Below are 16,573 nucleotides of genomic sequence, written 5' to 3' on the forward strand. Positions count from 1 at the left end.
TTTTCTGAGCTAAATTTAATTTTTAAACTGTTAAACGAGAATATTGTGGTAACAATAAAAGTAAATCTATAAAGGTTTACCTAATCTAATTTATCCATCTAACAGAAATTAAAATCGTTAGTGCGATATTCAGCCTCCTGTTTTAATTAATGTAACCCATAATATAAGTTACTTGTTTGTATGTAATTATGGTTTTACATACACGAAACCCCATAAATATGCTAATCGCACTGTATAATGAAAAAAAAATTGAATTTTCTTAATCATACGATAATATACGTAGTTTTATAAAGCGGGATATTACCATTATAGTTTGTTATTTCATTGTTTAATTTAGCATAAACTGTGATGGATTAAGACCCGTTATTTAAACTAATGAATTTAATTTGTGATTATTATAGCGATAATTTAATAACTTACTATATGTAACATTAACTTGTTTGTAATAGCTGATATTTAATTTATGAGTGAATTTAGACGCTAGTTTATTTTACAGTTTTTTTTTCTTGTTAGCGTCGATTATTATAATCGTTTTTACACCTACTGTAGTAAGTATTGAGTAAAATAAAGTATTTATGATCAATAAAATGCATTTAATTAATATATTTAATGAAGTGTACTCTTATATGTACATTAATAAATTTGATAAGCACATTATTTTTATAGTATATGATTTGTATATTCATAGAATATTGATCTTTAGACAAACCATTGTTCATTCAGTTCAGTTTGTTATCTGTTATTTAATATTTAAAAACAAAGATAAAAATATGATTGTAGTAGGTTAGGTTTTTATAGTTAATTTTTTTTTATTTTAAAGGCTTTAAAAAATTAAACAATACGTTAAAGATATTTAATTTATTTTTGTATAGTAAGAAAATTAATTTAAGAGGTTAGGATTTCAAGCCAACGTAAAATAATTGGTTATATTAGTTATATTATATAAAAATTATGTCATTGCTCGTAAAATTTTAACATTTAATTTTTATAAAATTTTTCTATTAGAATTCTGATAATTTTAATTACATAAATTATTATTATTTTCAATAAATTACATTTTTTTAGAACGATTAAAAAAAAAATTTGCAATCAATACATTTATTGACATTATAATTTTAAAATATGTAAAATAAAAGTAAATTGCTCTAAAAAAAAGCATTTAAGTGTGTTGACTCGTTTTTCAAAATTTAAATCATTAAGATCATTAAATTGTGAAATATACTACTAAATTCTAATGTTTTTTTTCAAACTACCAACAAATTCTATAACCTATATGTTATTATTTATATAGAATCTATGATCATTTTCAATATATTTACAGAACCTTAATTTCCAACACATCAATTATTAATTTTAATATCTCTTTGATAAACATTTTACTATGTGATTTGATTCAGGTTTTAAGTTAGATCTAATAAATTATGTATCCACTAAAATGCAATTAATGTTAATTTATGCGCTTTCAGTTGTTATGAGTAGTATTCAGTAGTTATTATTTATCAATATAACTTAAGTTTTCCTACGATTTCGGCATCGAATAAAAACATAAATGGGTTTTGGCTGTTATCCATGAAAATTTGCAATAAAAATAGACAAACGCCCTCTCTTTTTTCTGTACACACATGGCCCTCAATAACTGCACTCTTCGTGATAATATACGATTTTGGCACCTCCAAACAATATCATTATACAGGGTGTATATAGTTTCATGGTCACCAATGACTTACGTACTGAGTACATTTTAGCTAATTTTAAACTTGTTATTGATACCTTAAATAATTTGTTATGTCTAATTTATAGAATATATGAAACTTTTCCTGATTAATTGCTTTATTATTTTACAATAACATTATCTAATTTATTAAATAGGTAACATTTAGCATATTATATTTATATATATTTTTCTTTGCTCTAATTACAATTTTTTATTAAAATATAAAAATTATTACGTTTTTTTATAAAAATCCAAAAACTAATAACACACCTATGATAATAATTAAACATTAGTTTTGATAGTAACTTATTTATCAGTTTAAGAAATCATTTTAGATGATACTTACAATTTCCAAATCAATAAAAAACTATCCCTGTAATTTAGTTTTATTTAAATACTCTTGTCAAATGTTTAATGATATACTTGTATAAGTATGACACATTCAATAAAAATTCCAATTTGGGATCTTTGAACATATTATAAGATATAGATAGATTATTATAGATAGATATAGATAGATTATTATATAAGATTAAAAATAGTTTTATTCAGGCTTTTTAATTTTAATCTAAGTAATATATATTACTAATAAAATTAATAGTTTATGAATTAATGTAATTTATTATTTTAATTAAAATTTATTTTATTTTAAAATATATTAATATTAAATAGTAAATAGATCAAATATAATTTAGAATTTTAATTTAAATACATTTAACGAACATTTTTTACTATTGATAACTTTTAGTGATTCTTAGTTCGATTCAAGTATAAGATCAACAATTAACTTGAAAAGTATATCAATATTTAATATTTATGTATGAAGTCATTGATATGCAATATGATGCAATTCAATACTTACCTTAGATCCGTTATTCACTTTATGTAGAATAATATTGTTGAGAAAGGGTATACCTGATTTTCTTGCAACCACGGTGTTACATTTGTGACTTTATTCTATATAAATAGTTGGAAAATTATATTTTAATTTGTTATGCATTTCGTGTAAAACCATGTTTTGTACTGCTATACGACCAAACATTTAATATTTTTCGACGCCAAAACTTTATAAAATTATCACCAGATAACTTTTTGTTCGCAAATGTTAGATCGGTTATTATTAAGAACTTTTATTTAACATTATTTTTCCTATTGTGTCTGTTGTACTTGTATATGTTTAAGTGTTGTTTTTTTTATTGAACTACCATTTTTTTCAATCTGAATTAACATATTGTACAATAAGTATAACTTTAATAGTTTTCGAATGACGGGAATTTATCCATTGGCCTAACCCAGTGGATAGTTTTTAAGGAAAGATTAGGTCCCTACATCACTTATTTTTAAGGCGCTTGGGTGGGTTACCTGAAATTTTTTTGATTGAAAGATGAATGATAATAGGATTCAAGTGAGTATATCGTTTATATGATTTTTGTAGGTGAATGTAAATTAAATAAATATTAAATTTTTTTGTTAGAATGCAAATGTCTTTGTATAGTGAGTCGTTTGTGATCTACCAGGGAACTTCTGATATTAAACGAAAGCATATAGTCTGGAATGTATTGTTTTAGTGTTGAGTGGTTTGGCTGAGTCTCAAAGTTGAGTACTACTATATTACTTCATAGTTTGTAGAAGAACCATGTATATTGTTCTTTTAGTTTGCAAGGAAATTCTTAAGCGAAATAAAAGTCTAAGAAGGTGAAATCTTAAATTTAGAGCTTTATACTTGTGTTGTTGTTTTATTTTACAAGTATTTATTGCTTGTTTATTTTTATAATTATTGCAGTTTATTCACTAAATTCAAATTTCATAATGTGAAATTATTACACATGCTAGACCTTTGGATAGCTAGAAACTATATCTAAACAAATATTCGACCTAAGTATCCATTGCTATTGCTTATTGGCCAATATCTTTGAATTATATTGAAATGCTGCTTTATATTAGTTTAACTAAATAGTAAACTAATTAAAAACATCTTATGTAAACTGAATTGCAAATATGAAATATGTACTAATTTATGGTGCATGTGTAGATTAAAATATACATTGCAGTCGTATACGACTATAGTCGATATCTGCATAACAATTTCCCATCGTCATATGTTCTTCCGCCTTAGTTTTACGGCTTAATCAATATATTTATAATTTCGTGTTGTTAAAAAGTATAGGTATAGTGTACTATATTTTAGTGTATTTATCAATAAATATGTCTAGTTGTAACTTTTATATAATTTAATGGGCCGATATATTTTCTTAAAATGTATATGTCTTAATTTCATATTTTTCTTTCAAATTAATTTATTTGTTTATATTAATGGGCATATTTCTTTTTACTTACTTTATGAAAATAAAGTAAGTAACGATACAGGTTTTGATAAAAATTATAAATGCACAGAAATAATAAATGTAAGATCATGATGAATTATAAAAGTGGTTAATTAGGTACTTATAAATATTAATAAAATAAATTAAATACTATAAAAATATATAAATGCACTAAAATAGAAAAATAATCTTAAAGCTAAAATTAAATGTAGATTATTAATATAAATTCTTTATTGTTATTTTTATTATTATATTAACTACTATATTTTTTTGTTTTCATTAAGTATGATAGAAATATCAAGCAATATTATCAATATATCGTTTATCTAGTTAATTTATAAAAATGATTAGGAATATTATATAATTATTTATAAGTGTGTTAGACTATAACTACATACATTTTAAAAGTTATAATGTATATCTTACTATCTATTATTTTGTTAATTATTATTTGAGTCATTATAATGATTATAATTTTAAATTTATTTGACCTATACGAGTAATCACAATTTTAATCGAAATTTAAAATATTAATAGCAGATTGAGAAAAACAGTCTTAATATTTGGCATTTATAAATATATAAATTTTAAAAATATCTGTATAATTATTCTATAATTTAGGTACCTAGATTCTTTATTTGAAAACATTTTATATTCAAATCAATTAGAAATAATAAGAATGAATAAATAGAAAAAATACATTTAATATGGACCCTACTGATATTATTTAAATATGTATGTTTAATAATTAAGCAATATTTTTTAATTTTAATAATGCTGTTAATTGCTTAAGACATAGAGAGACGTACAGGAAAGGGCCTATTAAAAAAAAATACTTTTTAGTTTTTACAAATACAATTTTTGAAAATAATAATTACATTGTTTCAAGTACACTTAATATTTTGGACATTTACTGAAAAATGTCACCAACAATATTGGTCATTTCCCGCAGTATTTATGATAAGTTTGAGTTCAAACATCTATCAGTTATGTATTTATTAATTCTTTATTTATATTTATATTAAAAATATTCGTTACCATATATTTTGAAATTCAAATTTAAGGCGATAACCTCGGTTCAAGAACTCTTAAGAATTTTGTTGACCAAAATCCATTTTCACTGGACCTTATTGTAGCTACATGAAATAGTGAGATACTCATAAACACTAATAATTGTTTCGGATGAAACATATTTTGTGTCGTTTATGTTTTTTACAAGTATACTTATCGGTATTTTTTCCTTGCATTTGCTATTTAATTATTCTTCAGTTCAGATAATTTTATCTTTCCGTAGGATCATCGCCCATCAATTATCATACCAACATCGTTTTGGAAGCTTATTTATATTGATATATATATATATATATATCAATGTATATATAATATATATATAATATATTAAGATTGTTTTTATTAAAAACTGTTGAATTGAATTTACCTATTTTCTGTTTAAACATTTCTATCTTACTATTACTCGTGTATTAATTAAAAACGCACATTGACTATTTTTTTTTATTAACTTACATTTTTCTAATGAACATAAAATGCATTATGATCCACGACATTCTTCAAGGTGCGGCCTTGTGGGTAATATATTTCTTTGAACAAATGTCATGATTATATAACAATCAGTGGTACTATTACAGTACCACTTTATATTGGTAATGGGACGTATTGCGATTTGTATTAATTTTCATTATTTATAATATTTTATCATAATCGTTATCCGTAGTAAGTAACCTTAGTAAAATTGATTTTGTGTCCTCGTAAATATATTTATATATCTATATAGATATTATAAACTAAACTAAACCAGTTGTAATGCTAAGCTAGTAATATTCGACGATTAAATGAATGGGGACGAGGGAAGCAGTCGGGGTGTCAAATAGGGCATGATGTAGATAAAAAATAAATGGCTAGGCCTCCGAGTTACGGTTGCGTTGAAGCGAACATGTGTCCCGGAATGGGTGTGATTAGAAAAATTACATATTGAGTCCGTAATCACGCGTAGACAAGATAACAAATAGTCGAGAGAAACTAATGGTTAAACGAAAACACGATTTTGTAGGACACAAACAAATTATGCTTAAAATGTCGTTTTGACCGTTTATTACATTTAAACCTGTCTGTACGCTGTGTAACGTTGTCGCCCTCGTTCGGTGGTCATAGACGGATATACCATTTACTGAAATGCACACATTCGCACGAACGTTGAGTTTAAAGTAAACTGTGTGTGTGTGTGTGTGTGTGTGTGTGTGTGTGTGTGTGTATGTTTTGGGAGGGGGGAATGGTAGAGGGAGAGCCGCAGCGTCGGTGAAACGGTGGTGTCGTCGGACGCGTGTGATCGCCCTTGACATTGAACGTCGCCGTCGTCGTGTTCGTCAGGACGTGGCCGAGTCATGCGTTGTGCCTACACGCACGCGAATCGCTGCGATAACTCGAACGGCGTCAACGGAGTTCGGTGAACGACTCTTCTTCTCCGCGAGTGCCAACCGCGCAACAGGGCGTCGCAGTTTTCGGTCGTCGTCGTGACGTGGTGAGACCCTCCGGGCTCGCACCGTTCGAGAACCTTCTGGTAAAAGTGGACACGATGTATTTCCAACACATTTTTTTCGCATGCACGTCGAGGAAGAGATTTTTTCGTCATGCTCGGCCAGCCCACAAACCATATTCAATTTTGATTTCCTATTACTTTTCTACTACCCCCTATCCCTTATCGGAACTTTTGACCGCCGTGATCAGAGGGTACGGCACCACTGGCCAGTCCGCTAGAAAATTGTGGTCCCATTAGGATTTTTTTATTTTTTTTTTTATTATTATTATTATTATATGGAATCCTTCGCCTTCGGCGACAGTTTATGTATACATGTATATACATTTTACTTATATACGCTTTTATCACCGCTATGTACTGGCCGTTTTTTAGTACTAGATAATCGAATTTCCATATAAAGAAATATCTTAAAAAACACTAGTAAATTTTTTTAGTTTTTGTAAAATTGTCTGCGGTGATACAAATTGGTTTTTCACAATATTTTGAGCTAGTAGTTATGCTATATTTGCTTACTTAGATAGTTGCGTTGGGTTCGTGGATATTTCTAATTACACCGACAATCTAATGTTTCGATATGCCCGAGAATTCAATATTAAAGATCTCCGTGAATTCGTGATAGTTATATTCCTCTCTGTGATATCATATATAAGTACACTCACTGAAAATCATCATGATAGTTTTCGATTTACAAACGGTGGTTTAATGTGACCTTGAATAATTTTGTGCTATTAAAAGAATCATATCACTAACAATATGACTATTAAACGTATGTAGTTATATCGATTATTTACAATTATATATATATATGGAGATTTGATTCTATTGAGTTTTGAAAACCTAGTCAAATATTATTGTAATTTAAACCAGAGTAATTGATTATAGTATAGTTATAACCAGTGCTCGTAAGTTCATGCATTTGCATATCAATCAGTTGTATTTAAGGCTAGATGACATAGAAATCCATTTCAATGTACCACGGTTAAATATGTGAAATCTTATTTTGCATGTTTTTGCATATTTGGCATGTTTTTGTATATTTGGCATATTTATGAATATTTCTATTTTATCGGGTATATTATACAACATTCTATTAGAATCTATCAAAAATCTAAATGGAAAATATATATAAAATTAAAAATAGAAATTGTATTATCATCTTTTCTTATCTTCTTGATACTCGTGCATTTAATGAATACATTTGTTTCAAAAGTTTCAGATTTAAAATAATTACTTACAAAGACGTACATAATACGCAGTTAATGAAGGCTCAAGAATAATATTAAATAGTATTTAAATTCTATTTTTTTAAATTGAGACATAAAAAAATAAAATATAGCTATAAAAAAATTAATTGATGATTCATATTATTTCAAAAATTATTAATTATTTTTTTTTTAAGTGCATAATTTTTGATATTTAGTGCATATAAATACATATTTTTGAACTTTTTAAGGCATATTTCAAAGCATATTTTGCCAATTTTAAGTGCATAAATGCATGCTTATTTAGGATTTTCCAGGGCACGAACTTACGAACCCTGGTTATAACATACATATTATAATTTTTATAGTTAAATTATTTTGTATTTTATTGTCTACAATACATAGATATATACTATATATACATAGAAATTTGACAATAAAATGCTCCAAACATTATTACCTAAAAATTATATTTTCAAACTAAGAATTTTATTTTATAAAATAAATTATTTGATACAGTAAATGGTGTTATTTATTAATCTTTACTAAGTAACCTTTCATATTTCAAAATTTGTTTTTTGGTCGAAGGAATGAATATGACTTTGTCCTCGGATAAACATTTAATCAAAATACTCAACTGATTTAAACATATATAATTAATTAGTATAAGTAAATAATTAATAAATTATTAATATAATAAGTAATACATTTCATTGTTTGTGTTAGTAACAGAATTTATTTCTATTATTAATTTTTTATAAACAAATGCATATCATAAATGTACTAAATAAATGTATTACATTTTTTTATTTGATCATTATTCTCTACGTCCGGAACTAATTTTACATTGCCTCTTTGTAAAGTCTTAGGTATTTGTAATTCATTGGACGTTGGTGAGTCATTGTTGTAACATGCTCACATTCCAGCATCTTTTGTTATTAAGATTCGTCATCAACAGATTTACTATGCTATTTCTTATTTATTAAAAGTGTTAAATTTAAGTACTGTTCCATCACTTTATATTTACTTTTCATATTTTAAAAAAAAGATTTAAGTTGTATAAACACCATGACCAATTCATCTAAATTAGTATTGGTAATGTGTAGTATACTGATTTAATATAAACTATTGTTTAGTTTTTTAGTACTAATTATTTTACAATAAATCAGTATATCAGTCACAATTATTTATAACTAATATTGTACTTATCTATATAATTGTAAATAATATTTTTTAACTTATGCTACTCGTACTTTGATATTTGCATAAGGTATTGCATTATTTCATTAAAAAAATACAAATTTCTTTTCGTTTATTTTTAAATATTTTATTAAATATTATATGTGTATAGGTACCTCTAATATGCCTTCTTAATTAACAAACAGTATTCATTTTGATTTACCTATGTCACATCAATATCGATATAAATTTCAATTTCAATTCTAATAATTTGAATATTCTTATAAAATAATTGGTTATTGATTATTTTTATCTATTTTTATTAACTAGTATTTTTAACAATTTAATTTACGATACAAACTAGTTTTATGGAAAATAATCTTTGAATTTTCTTACTATTTCTTATTTAAAATAACTAATATTTTCCTTAGACCATTATGTCGATCAAAAACACATCCATATAATCACCAACTTTTCCCCCTCCCCGCATATGGCATTTAATATGAGTGGACTAAGGTTTGAAAAAATAGTTTGATCAATATTATAATAATTTGTGTAAACTATATATTATATTCAATATGTAATGATAACGTGTATAATTAATTTAAACCAATTAATCGTCTATTCTACTCTACTTCATAATATTGGCCATTAGATCTATTTCAATATTTTAATATATATAATATAGCAGTGATGATAATGGGAATACGAAGTAAGTGTGATTGATTAATAAAAGTATTGGTGTTAGTTTTCATAACGAAATATGTATATTCTTAGTGAGGATTTAAAAAAAAAAAAATGTAAAAAAAAATGTCTTTTATGGACAATAGTTTTACTGAGAAGAAATGCTTGAATATACGAGTACTTTGGTGCACACAAGTATGTAATATGTTTGGTAGCGGTTGGGAAGAGTGGACTCGTTCAAATGCCATTCGTGATGCACCGTTAAAAATATTTGGTTTCCCATATTATTATTATTATTATTATTATCACTATATATTGTGAGAAGTTCCATTTATGAATTGGAAAAAATTGCATTCCATATAATATTTTGTCCTCAATATCAGGTTAATGCACGATATCTATATAGTGGTCCCGAAATTCCAATCAAGGTCATTACTGTGAATGTATGAAACGTGTCCAATTTACGTTTTTCGAATAGTCAAAGTTTTCATTAATTCTTCATAACCATCGCAAGTGCATATTCATAAACATATTATTTACTATATTTCTTTGTTAGTAAATCATTGAATACTATTCACTTTAGATCAAAAAGCTAAGAAATTTCGAGCATTGTTTGACTTTTATTTTATTGAAAATGTATGCAAATCAGATCAACTCCTGAATAAACTAAGGTTAGGGACGTTAAGGTTCTGCAAATAATAAGAAAATAATTTTTTGAAACTCGTTGAATCATATATTATGCAATATTCTCGCATATTAACGTCAATTGTTCGACGTAGTACTGTTATGTAGCCATTTACGGTTGTACAGGGTTAACGTACCAATTTGGATGTTTTATAATTTCACGAGTTCTTGTTTTCGATGTGCGATGTAACTAATTTATAGCAATTATAAGGATACTTATTTTTTTTTTTTTAACAATAATGGTAATCCATGAACCGATTTGGTCTAACTACCCTAGATAATTGCAACATATACAGCTGTGTTTTATGTGGTAATATATAAGTAATACGTGGTCGGTTATTAAACTCATTTTAATTATTTTCACATATATCATCTATAATATTAGATTTTTAATATGTACTACTACATCATTATCGTTATTTATCACAGTTTTTTCTGACGTGTGTCGTCTGTATTTTGTCTATACATTTCAATTTTGTCTAATGAACTTTGTACTCGTATTTATGTTAATAATGTAATTGTTCGGAAAACATTATTACCAGTCAAACTTATCACTGTATATGTATTTTAATGAACTTAAAACATATGTCCATTATAGTATTTGTGCATACCTAATCTATTGTTAATCTAATTTAAATTATATTACATTTTATTTATTTTAAAATGTTTAAACTATATATCAGTTTTCGAAATATTATTTTAGACTTTTATTATTTTTTTCGTCCGGATTTTTAACAGGTATTTAAACCATTTTGTGACTATTTTGAGAACCCATGACATTTATTCGCTACGCCACAACTCGTTTCAGAATCGCCAAATTCCTGTAATCTATTCAATACGATTATAACATAGGCACAGCTAGTTTTCGCATACATTATTATACTATTTTTGTTATTATTTCTAAAGTCCATTCACCCGAAGTATATTTTCTTTCGAAAGTATATATAAATATAAATGATTCAATAAATATAAATATATCAATGTATCATTAAATATCATAGTAGGACATGCTGTGAAAATGTTTAATACTAAAAATTTTTTATCGTTTAATCGCTTTAGTCTGTTGGGTAAGGATATATATATTTCGTATGTAGGTACGTATATTTGGTGTCGGTGCGATAAACGCAATCGTCGTCGTATGTATATTTGTAAGTACGTACTTGGATTGTATTTTGTATACGAATAATTAACTAGTCAGTTGATTTTAACTACCATAATACGATTTTTATTATGATGATAAAGAGAAGAAAAAAATTAATAATTAATAATTTAAATACATATAAAACCAATATAATAATTATTGTGTACACCGCTGTCCAAACGTGATAAGATATAAAATATAGGTGTATTAACTAACAGTCAAAATCACCGTAATTGTGTACCAAATATAAATTATTACTTTATACTACGAGTACTTACTATTACTATTACGCTACTATAAAACACAACTTACTATACAGTATAGTGGCGGAGCTGTAAAAAAAAGCTGTATTTTATTTTCAACTTTTATATATTTTTTATTCGGTAATATAAACAACTATAGTTAAATGATGAGTTTGTTACTCGTAAAAAAAAAAATAAAATAAAAATATATATATATATAATTACCTATAATATAAAAATAAGGGATGTGCTTGTTTGCTTTTGAAGGAATTTTTAAATTACAGAGTTTCTTTGGTATACATTTTCATTTTGCCGCCTTCTTCATAAATTTCCTTTCAAACTCAATTCAACGTTATATATTTTGTTGTAATTTTTTCAATAAAACATGCGTAGCGTAACATCGCTGTCAGTTCCCATCAAAACGATTTAATATATATTAATACATAAAACTATAGTTAAAAAATTTTGTTTTAGCGACAAAAAATGATAATGAAAATAATAGTAACAACAACAATAATAATAGTAAAGAATATTTTTTTTCTTGCCGGATTAACGGCATATGTGGCGGAATAACGTGGGTACGCGTACATATAATGAAAAAAAAAAAAGAATACAATTTGTATCGTTAAATCAAAACGTATGATTATTAAGAGTGAAAGCAAATGATTATTTCATGTATAGATCGTAATAATTCTACGTAATTGTTTTTCTGTTTTTACAGTACACCAACAACAGCAACAACAGAATACCAACGGCTTCATCACCGGCCAACACCAACAGCAGCTCGAGCTCCAATACTAACGGAGGAACGTCATTGCAATCGTCTAACCAACCGACCACAAGTTCTCCGTCATCGGAATGTCAATCGGCCGCGCCGACTCAGCAGTTGTCCAAGACCAATCTTTACATACGCGGTTTGAACCAGAATACAACGGACAAAGACTTGGTCACCATGTGTTCGCAGTGAGTTTAAATAATCGTTTCTAATAAACGGACGTAGTGGAACAATTAAACACTTACTACATCCTACTTACTTAAATACCTAACACACCATATGAATATAACTAACTGCGCACATTTCACGTTGTTTTGAAGCTTGTCTACAATATATATATATATATATTATATCTCAAGGTGACGGTGTATTGGTTTTTAGTATATGCACTATTTTTTTCATGAATTTATTAACGATCGCCGAGTTACGATGACGGCATCATATTGTATCTTTCATTTATGTCGTCAGCCGTGACGGTAACTTATTAAAATACGGCTTCGAATCATATTATTACGAGGCTTAAGAAGTCTTACTCATGGCAATGTAGGGAACGATTTCTCCGATCGAAATCACCAAGATCCGTAGTACGTTAATATTTTCTATTACTATTATTATTATGTTTGTAACGATACACTTATACAAATTGCTTATCTACATAATGAATTGTACGTGTAAAACGTGTGTTTCTCAATTTCTCGATCAAAAGAAAAACAAATTATTTAAAATTTTCTGGGTTAAACTTAAAATATATCTATAATGAAATACACGATTTAATAAGATATTTTAAAGTGAGTACTATTTCTTATTCAATTGTCTATGATCTTCGTGGATTATATTATTAATTAGTAAGACGGATATTTAATAAAACGGATTTACTATCATTTTTGTCATAGGAATATTTATTTTCACTCTTGATATACCTACTTACGCTTCTCTTTGTATTTTTTGCTCTTTTTATTATACGAGTATGTTAAACTAATTATAATTGTTTATTCGTTTTATTATTACTATTATCGTATATCGTACCATACGATGACACAATAATCAATAACACATTATGTTTTATTCACCCACTAGATCCGTTGCGTGTTGAAACAACTCGAGATTCAGTATTATTTGGTTTATATTTTTGTATTTATACTGTACCTACTATGATATACGTTAACGATGTTTATTCATAATCCAATTTTTTTTTTTTTTTTCATTACAGATACGGAAACATAGTCTCAACCAAAGCGATATTGGACAAAAATACCAACAAGTGTATGGATAATATAATATTATTTTTATTTATATCCCACTATATTATTACCGTACTCACTAAATAAGGTTATACGAAAATTACTATTATTCTTTTGTAGGTTACGGATTTGTTGATTTTGAATCGGGCTCATTTGCTGATGCTGCAGTCAAAGGTCTACAAGCAAAAGGTGTACAAGCCCAAATGGCTAAAGTGGGTATTCCAGTTCAACGTAGAGCGGCCACTGTACGTTTGTTGCATGAATATATTAAATACTGTTATTTCTCTATCGCTGTCAAACAGTATAGTAATGGTTTTTTCGTTCTCTCACATCGTGAAGGATCTTATTGTTTTATTAACAATATGTATATGTATGTATGTTGTATCTATATTATTACAGGGTGAGTCTCTGTGTGCACGTGTCTGTCTGTGTGTGTTTTAAGTGCAAATTTATTTTATTTACAATGTGAATAGTTCAGCTATTTTAAAAAATGTTGACAGTTTGTGGAGCGTCTTAATATTTTTATATATGTTTGGAGTAATGGACTCTAAGTGGCTTTCAATGTATGATGTGTATATTTATAGTAACCCACACAGAAAATCCTTAAAAATTCGTCATTCAGGTATCAAACTCATTTATTTAATTGTTTTTTAATCTGTACAAGGTTTTCACATATTTGTAGGACTCTTCTCATTGTTTGATTTGATGTAGGTCGATAACAATGTATGTGTATATATATATTATAATATATGGGTGTGTACGCATGTCACGTAAACTAGTGACATAAGCTTTGTTTATTACTTTACATTTATCAGGAAATACAAGGAAATATCTAAACAGTATTCATAAACTAATATTTTAATCTCACATATTTTACATTCAACTAGATAATTTAAATTCGTATTTATGTATAAAATTCATAAAAAAATCAATTGACCATCTGACCACTGTTTAAAACATTTTATCAATATATTTTTATCGAAAACCTAAACCATTTGTATACTTAATATTTACTAAAACTGATATTTATCACAATTGATATATTTCCTAAAAAAAACGTTAAATTTTTTTAATATTTTAAATAGTATTATGTTTGTCTATCTATTTTTTAAATTATGGATTTAATTTAATTTTGTGTTTAAGTTTTCGTTGTATTGAATAATTATTTGTAATAGGTATAAGTTCAAAATCCATTATTATTAATCGTTTAATTATAACTGTTCAAGTATATAATTTAAGGTAAAATGTGACTTAAAAAACATTGTGTTGACAAGTCGTTAATTTGAATTCGTTTTATTTTTAACAGTAAAAAAATTACTACTTCACTACTGTAAAAAAAGTAGAAAATTTAATTATCAGTATTTTTGGATGGTATTATGGTAAATGTATTTAAATTAAATAATCTTATTGGATATACAATTTAATTGTACTGTTTAAGTGGTTGAAAGTTAATTTATTTTAAAACCTTACTTTAGTTAAAATATGGTGTGCATAATATTATATAACTAAACTTGTAATTTTCCTAATGATACGTCAAGAGTTGTCTTAAAATTTAAAACATTACAATTATTATTTTTTTATACTTATTAAATTATTATAATTGTCATATATGAAAGCTAGTCGATATCAGTTTAAATTAATTCCACCATATGGTAGTTTATGTTCAGTTGAAACGATTTTTAACTGAGTTATTGGTCTCTATTGATAAATAATTTTAGCTATTAATTGACAATTATTTTATTATCAATCTCACATGTTTATTTTTTAATTTATTAACAGTTATATGCCAGTCAAGCTTTTATGTTCTATTAATTATTTTCGATTATATTTTGTCATACATCATAATTTTTATCATTTTTATTAAAAGTGTGTTTGACTTGTTACCTAGTTATTTTCAATAGTGTTCAAGTAGTGTGTTAAAATGTTAGTACTTACTTAAAATTTCACTTTTAACCAATGCAATGCAATATTTAATGCAAAATATCGAATAATGATATTGAACCGTATTGATCTAAATATTTTGGCAAATTGAAAATAATTACATTAATTTTATCATCTTATAGTACATTTACATAAATACATTTTTATATCAATTCAAATTTAAGGCTAATTTTTTACTTTAAATGTATTTTTAATATTTTAGAAATTAAATTTTGATCAAGTTTTGTTAAAAACATGTTGTGTTGGTATAAAGAATGAATAATAAAGAAAATATTTATCAAGATAATATTTACATAAGTAAAAATCAGTAGATTCAAAACCACTATAGTAAATTTACTTACCACCGTCGTTAATACTTATAATATATAAACCCTGGTCTTATTATCTCTAGCCTTTCCTACTGCTGTTTATTAATGTTCGCTTATATTTTCTACTGGCTTAATAATATTGTGTTAAAAACTTAGACTCATAGCTATCGAATTATTAAACTTATTAGTACACTGCATAATGACATGTTCGAAGCTTGATAATTTGTCTCAAAAACAATCGCTAAAATTTATTGTTGAACGAATAATAATTTTTTTTACGTTTGTAAATTTTTTCCTTCTACGAAATACAATGTCATTGTATAATCTTATTGGATAAATTATATTTCCTTTTCACAATCAATTTTTTTTTGTGTTAAATTTTAATAGATTCTTGGTTGATAAGTATATCAAATCTTCTACGTGGGATTTGCTTAGCTCTAGATTTTAGATGATCTTATTCAGGTAATCTCTAATCATCAAAATTTATACCGGAGTCTTATAATTATTATAGAAAATAAAACAATATATATTTAAACAGAAGGGATTTGTGTGTGGTTACTTTATTTAGGAAAGAACATTTTTTA

At 26.0% G+C, this 16,573-nt stretch overlaps 1 protein-coding gene across 9 annotated transcripts in view; it reads left to right on the forward strand.

Annotated features, from left to right (window-relative positions):
- The window catches only part of LOC112682659 (protein alan shepard), a 73,585-nt gene that overhangs the window by 52,272 nt on the left and 4,740 nt on the right, over positions 1-16,573 (forward strand). For 7 of the 9 annotated variants that reach the window (XM_025553328.1, XM_025553333.1, XM_025553334.1 and 4 more), the window contains 3 exons: positions 12,446-12,687; positions 13,710-13,762; positions 13,861-13,985. In XM_025553328.1, the coding sequence (XP_025409113.1) occupies positions 12,446-12,687; positions 13,710-13,762; positions 13,861-13,985 (420 nt within the window). The remainder of the gene's footprint in view (positions 1-12,445; positions 12,688-13,709; positions 13,763-13,860; positions 13,986-16,573) is intronic. The other 2 variants (XM_025553330.1, XM_025553331.1) reach the window with 1 other exon arrangement.

The sequence above is a fragment of the Sipha flava genome, unplaced genomic scaffold (genome assembly GCF_003268045.1).
Source record: "Sipha flava isolate LNK unplaced genomic scaffold, YSA_version1 208_pilon_pilon, whole genome shotgun sequence".
Classification (NCBI taxonomy): Eukaryota; Metazoa; Arthropoda; class Insecta; order Hemiptera; family Aphididae; genus Sipha; species Sipha flava.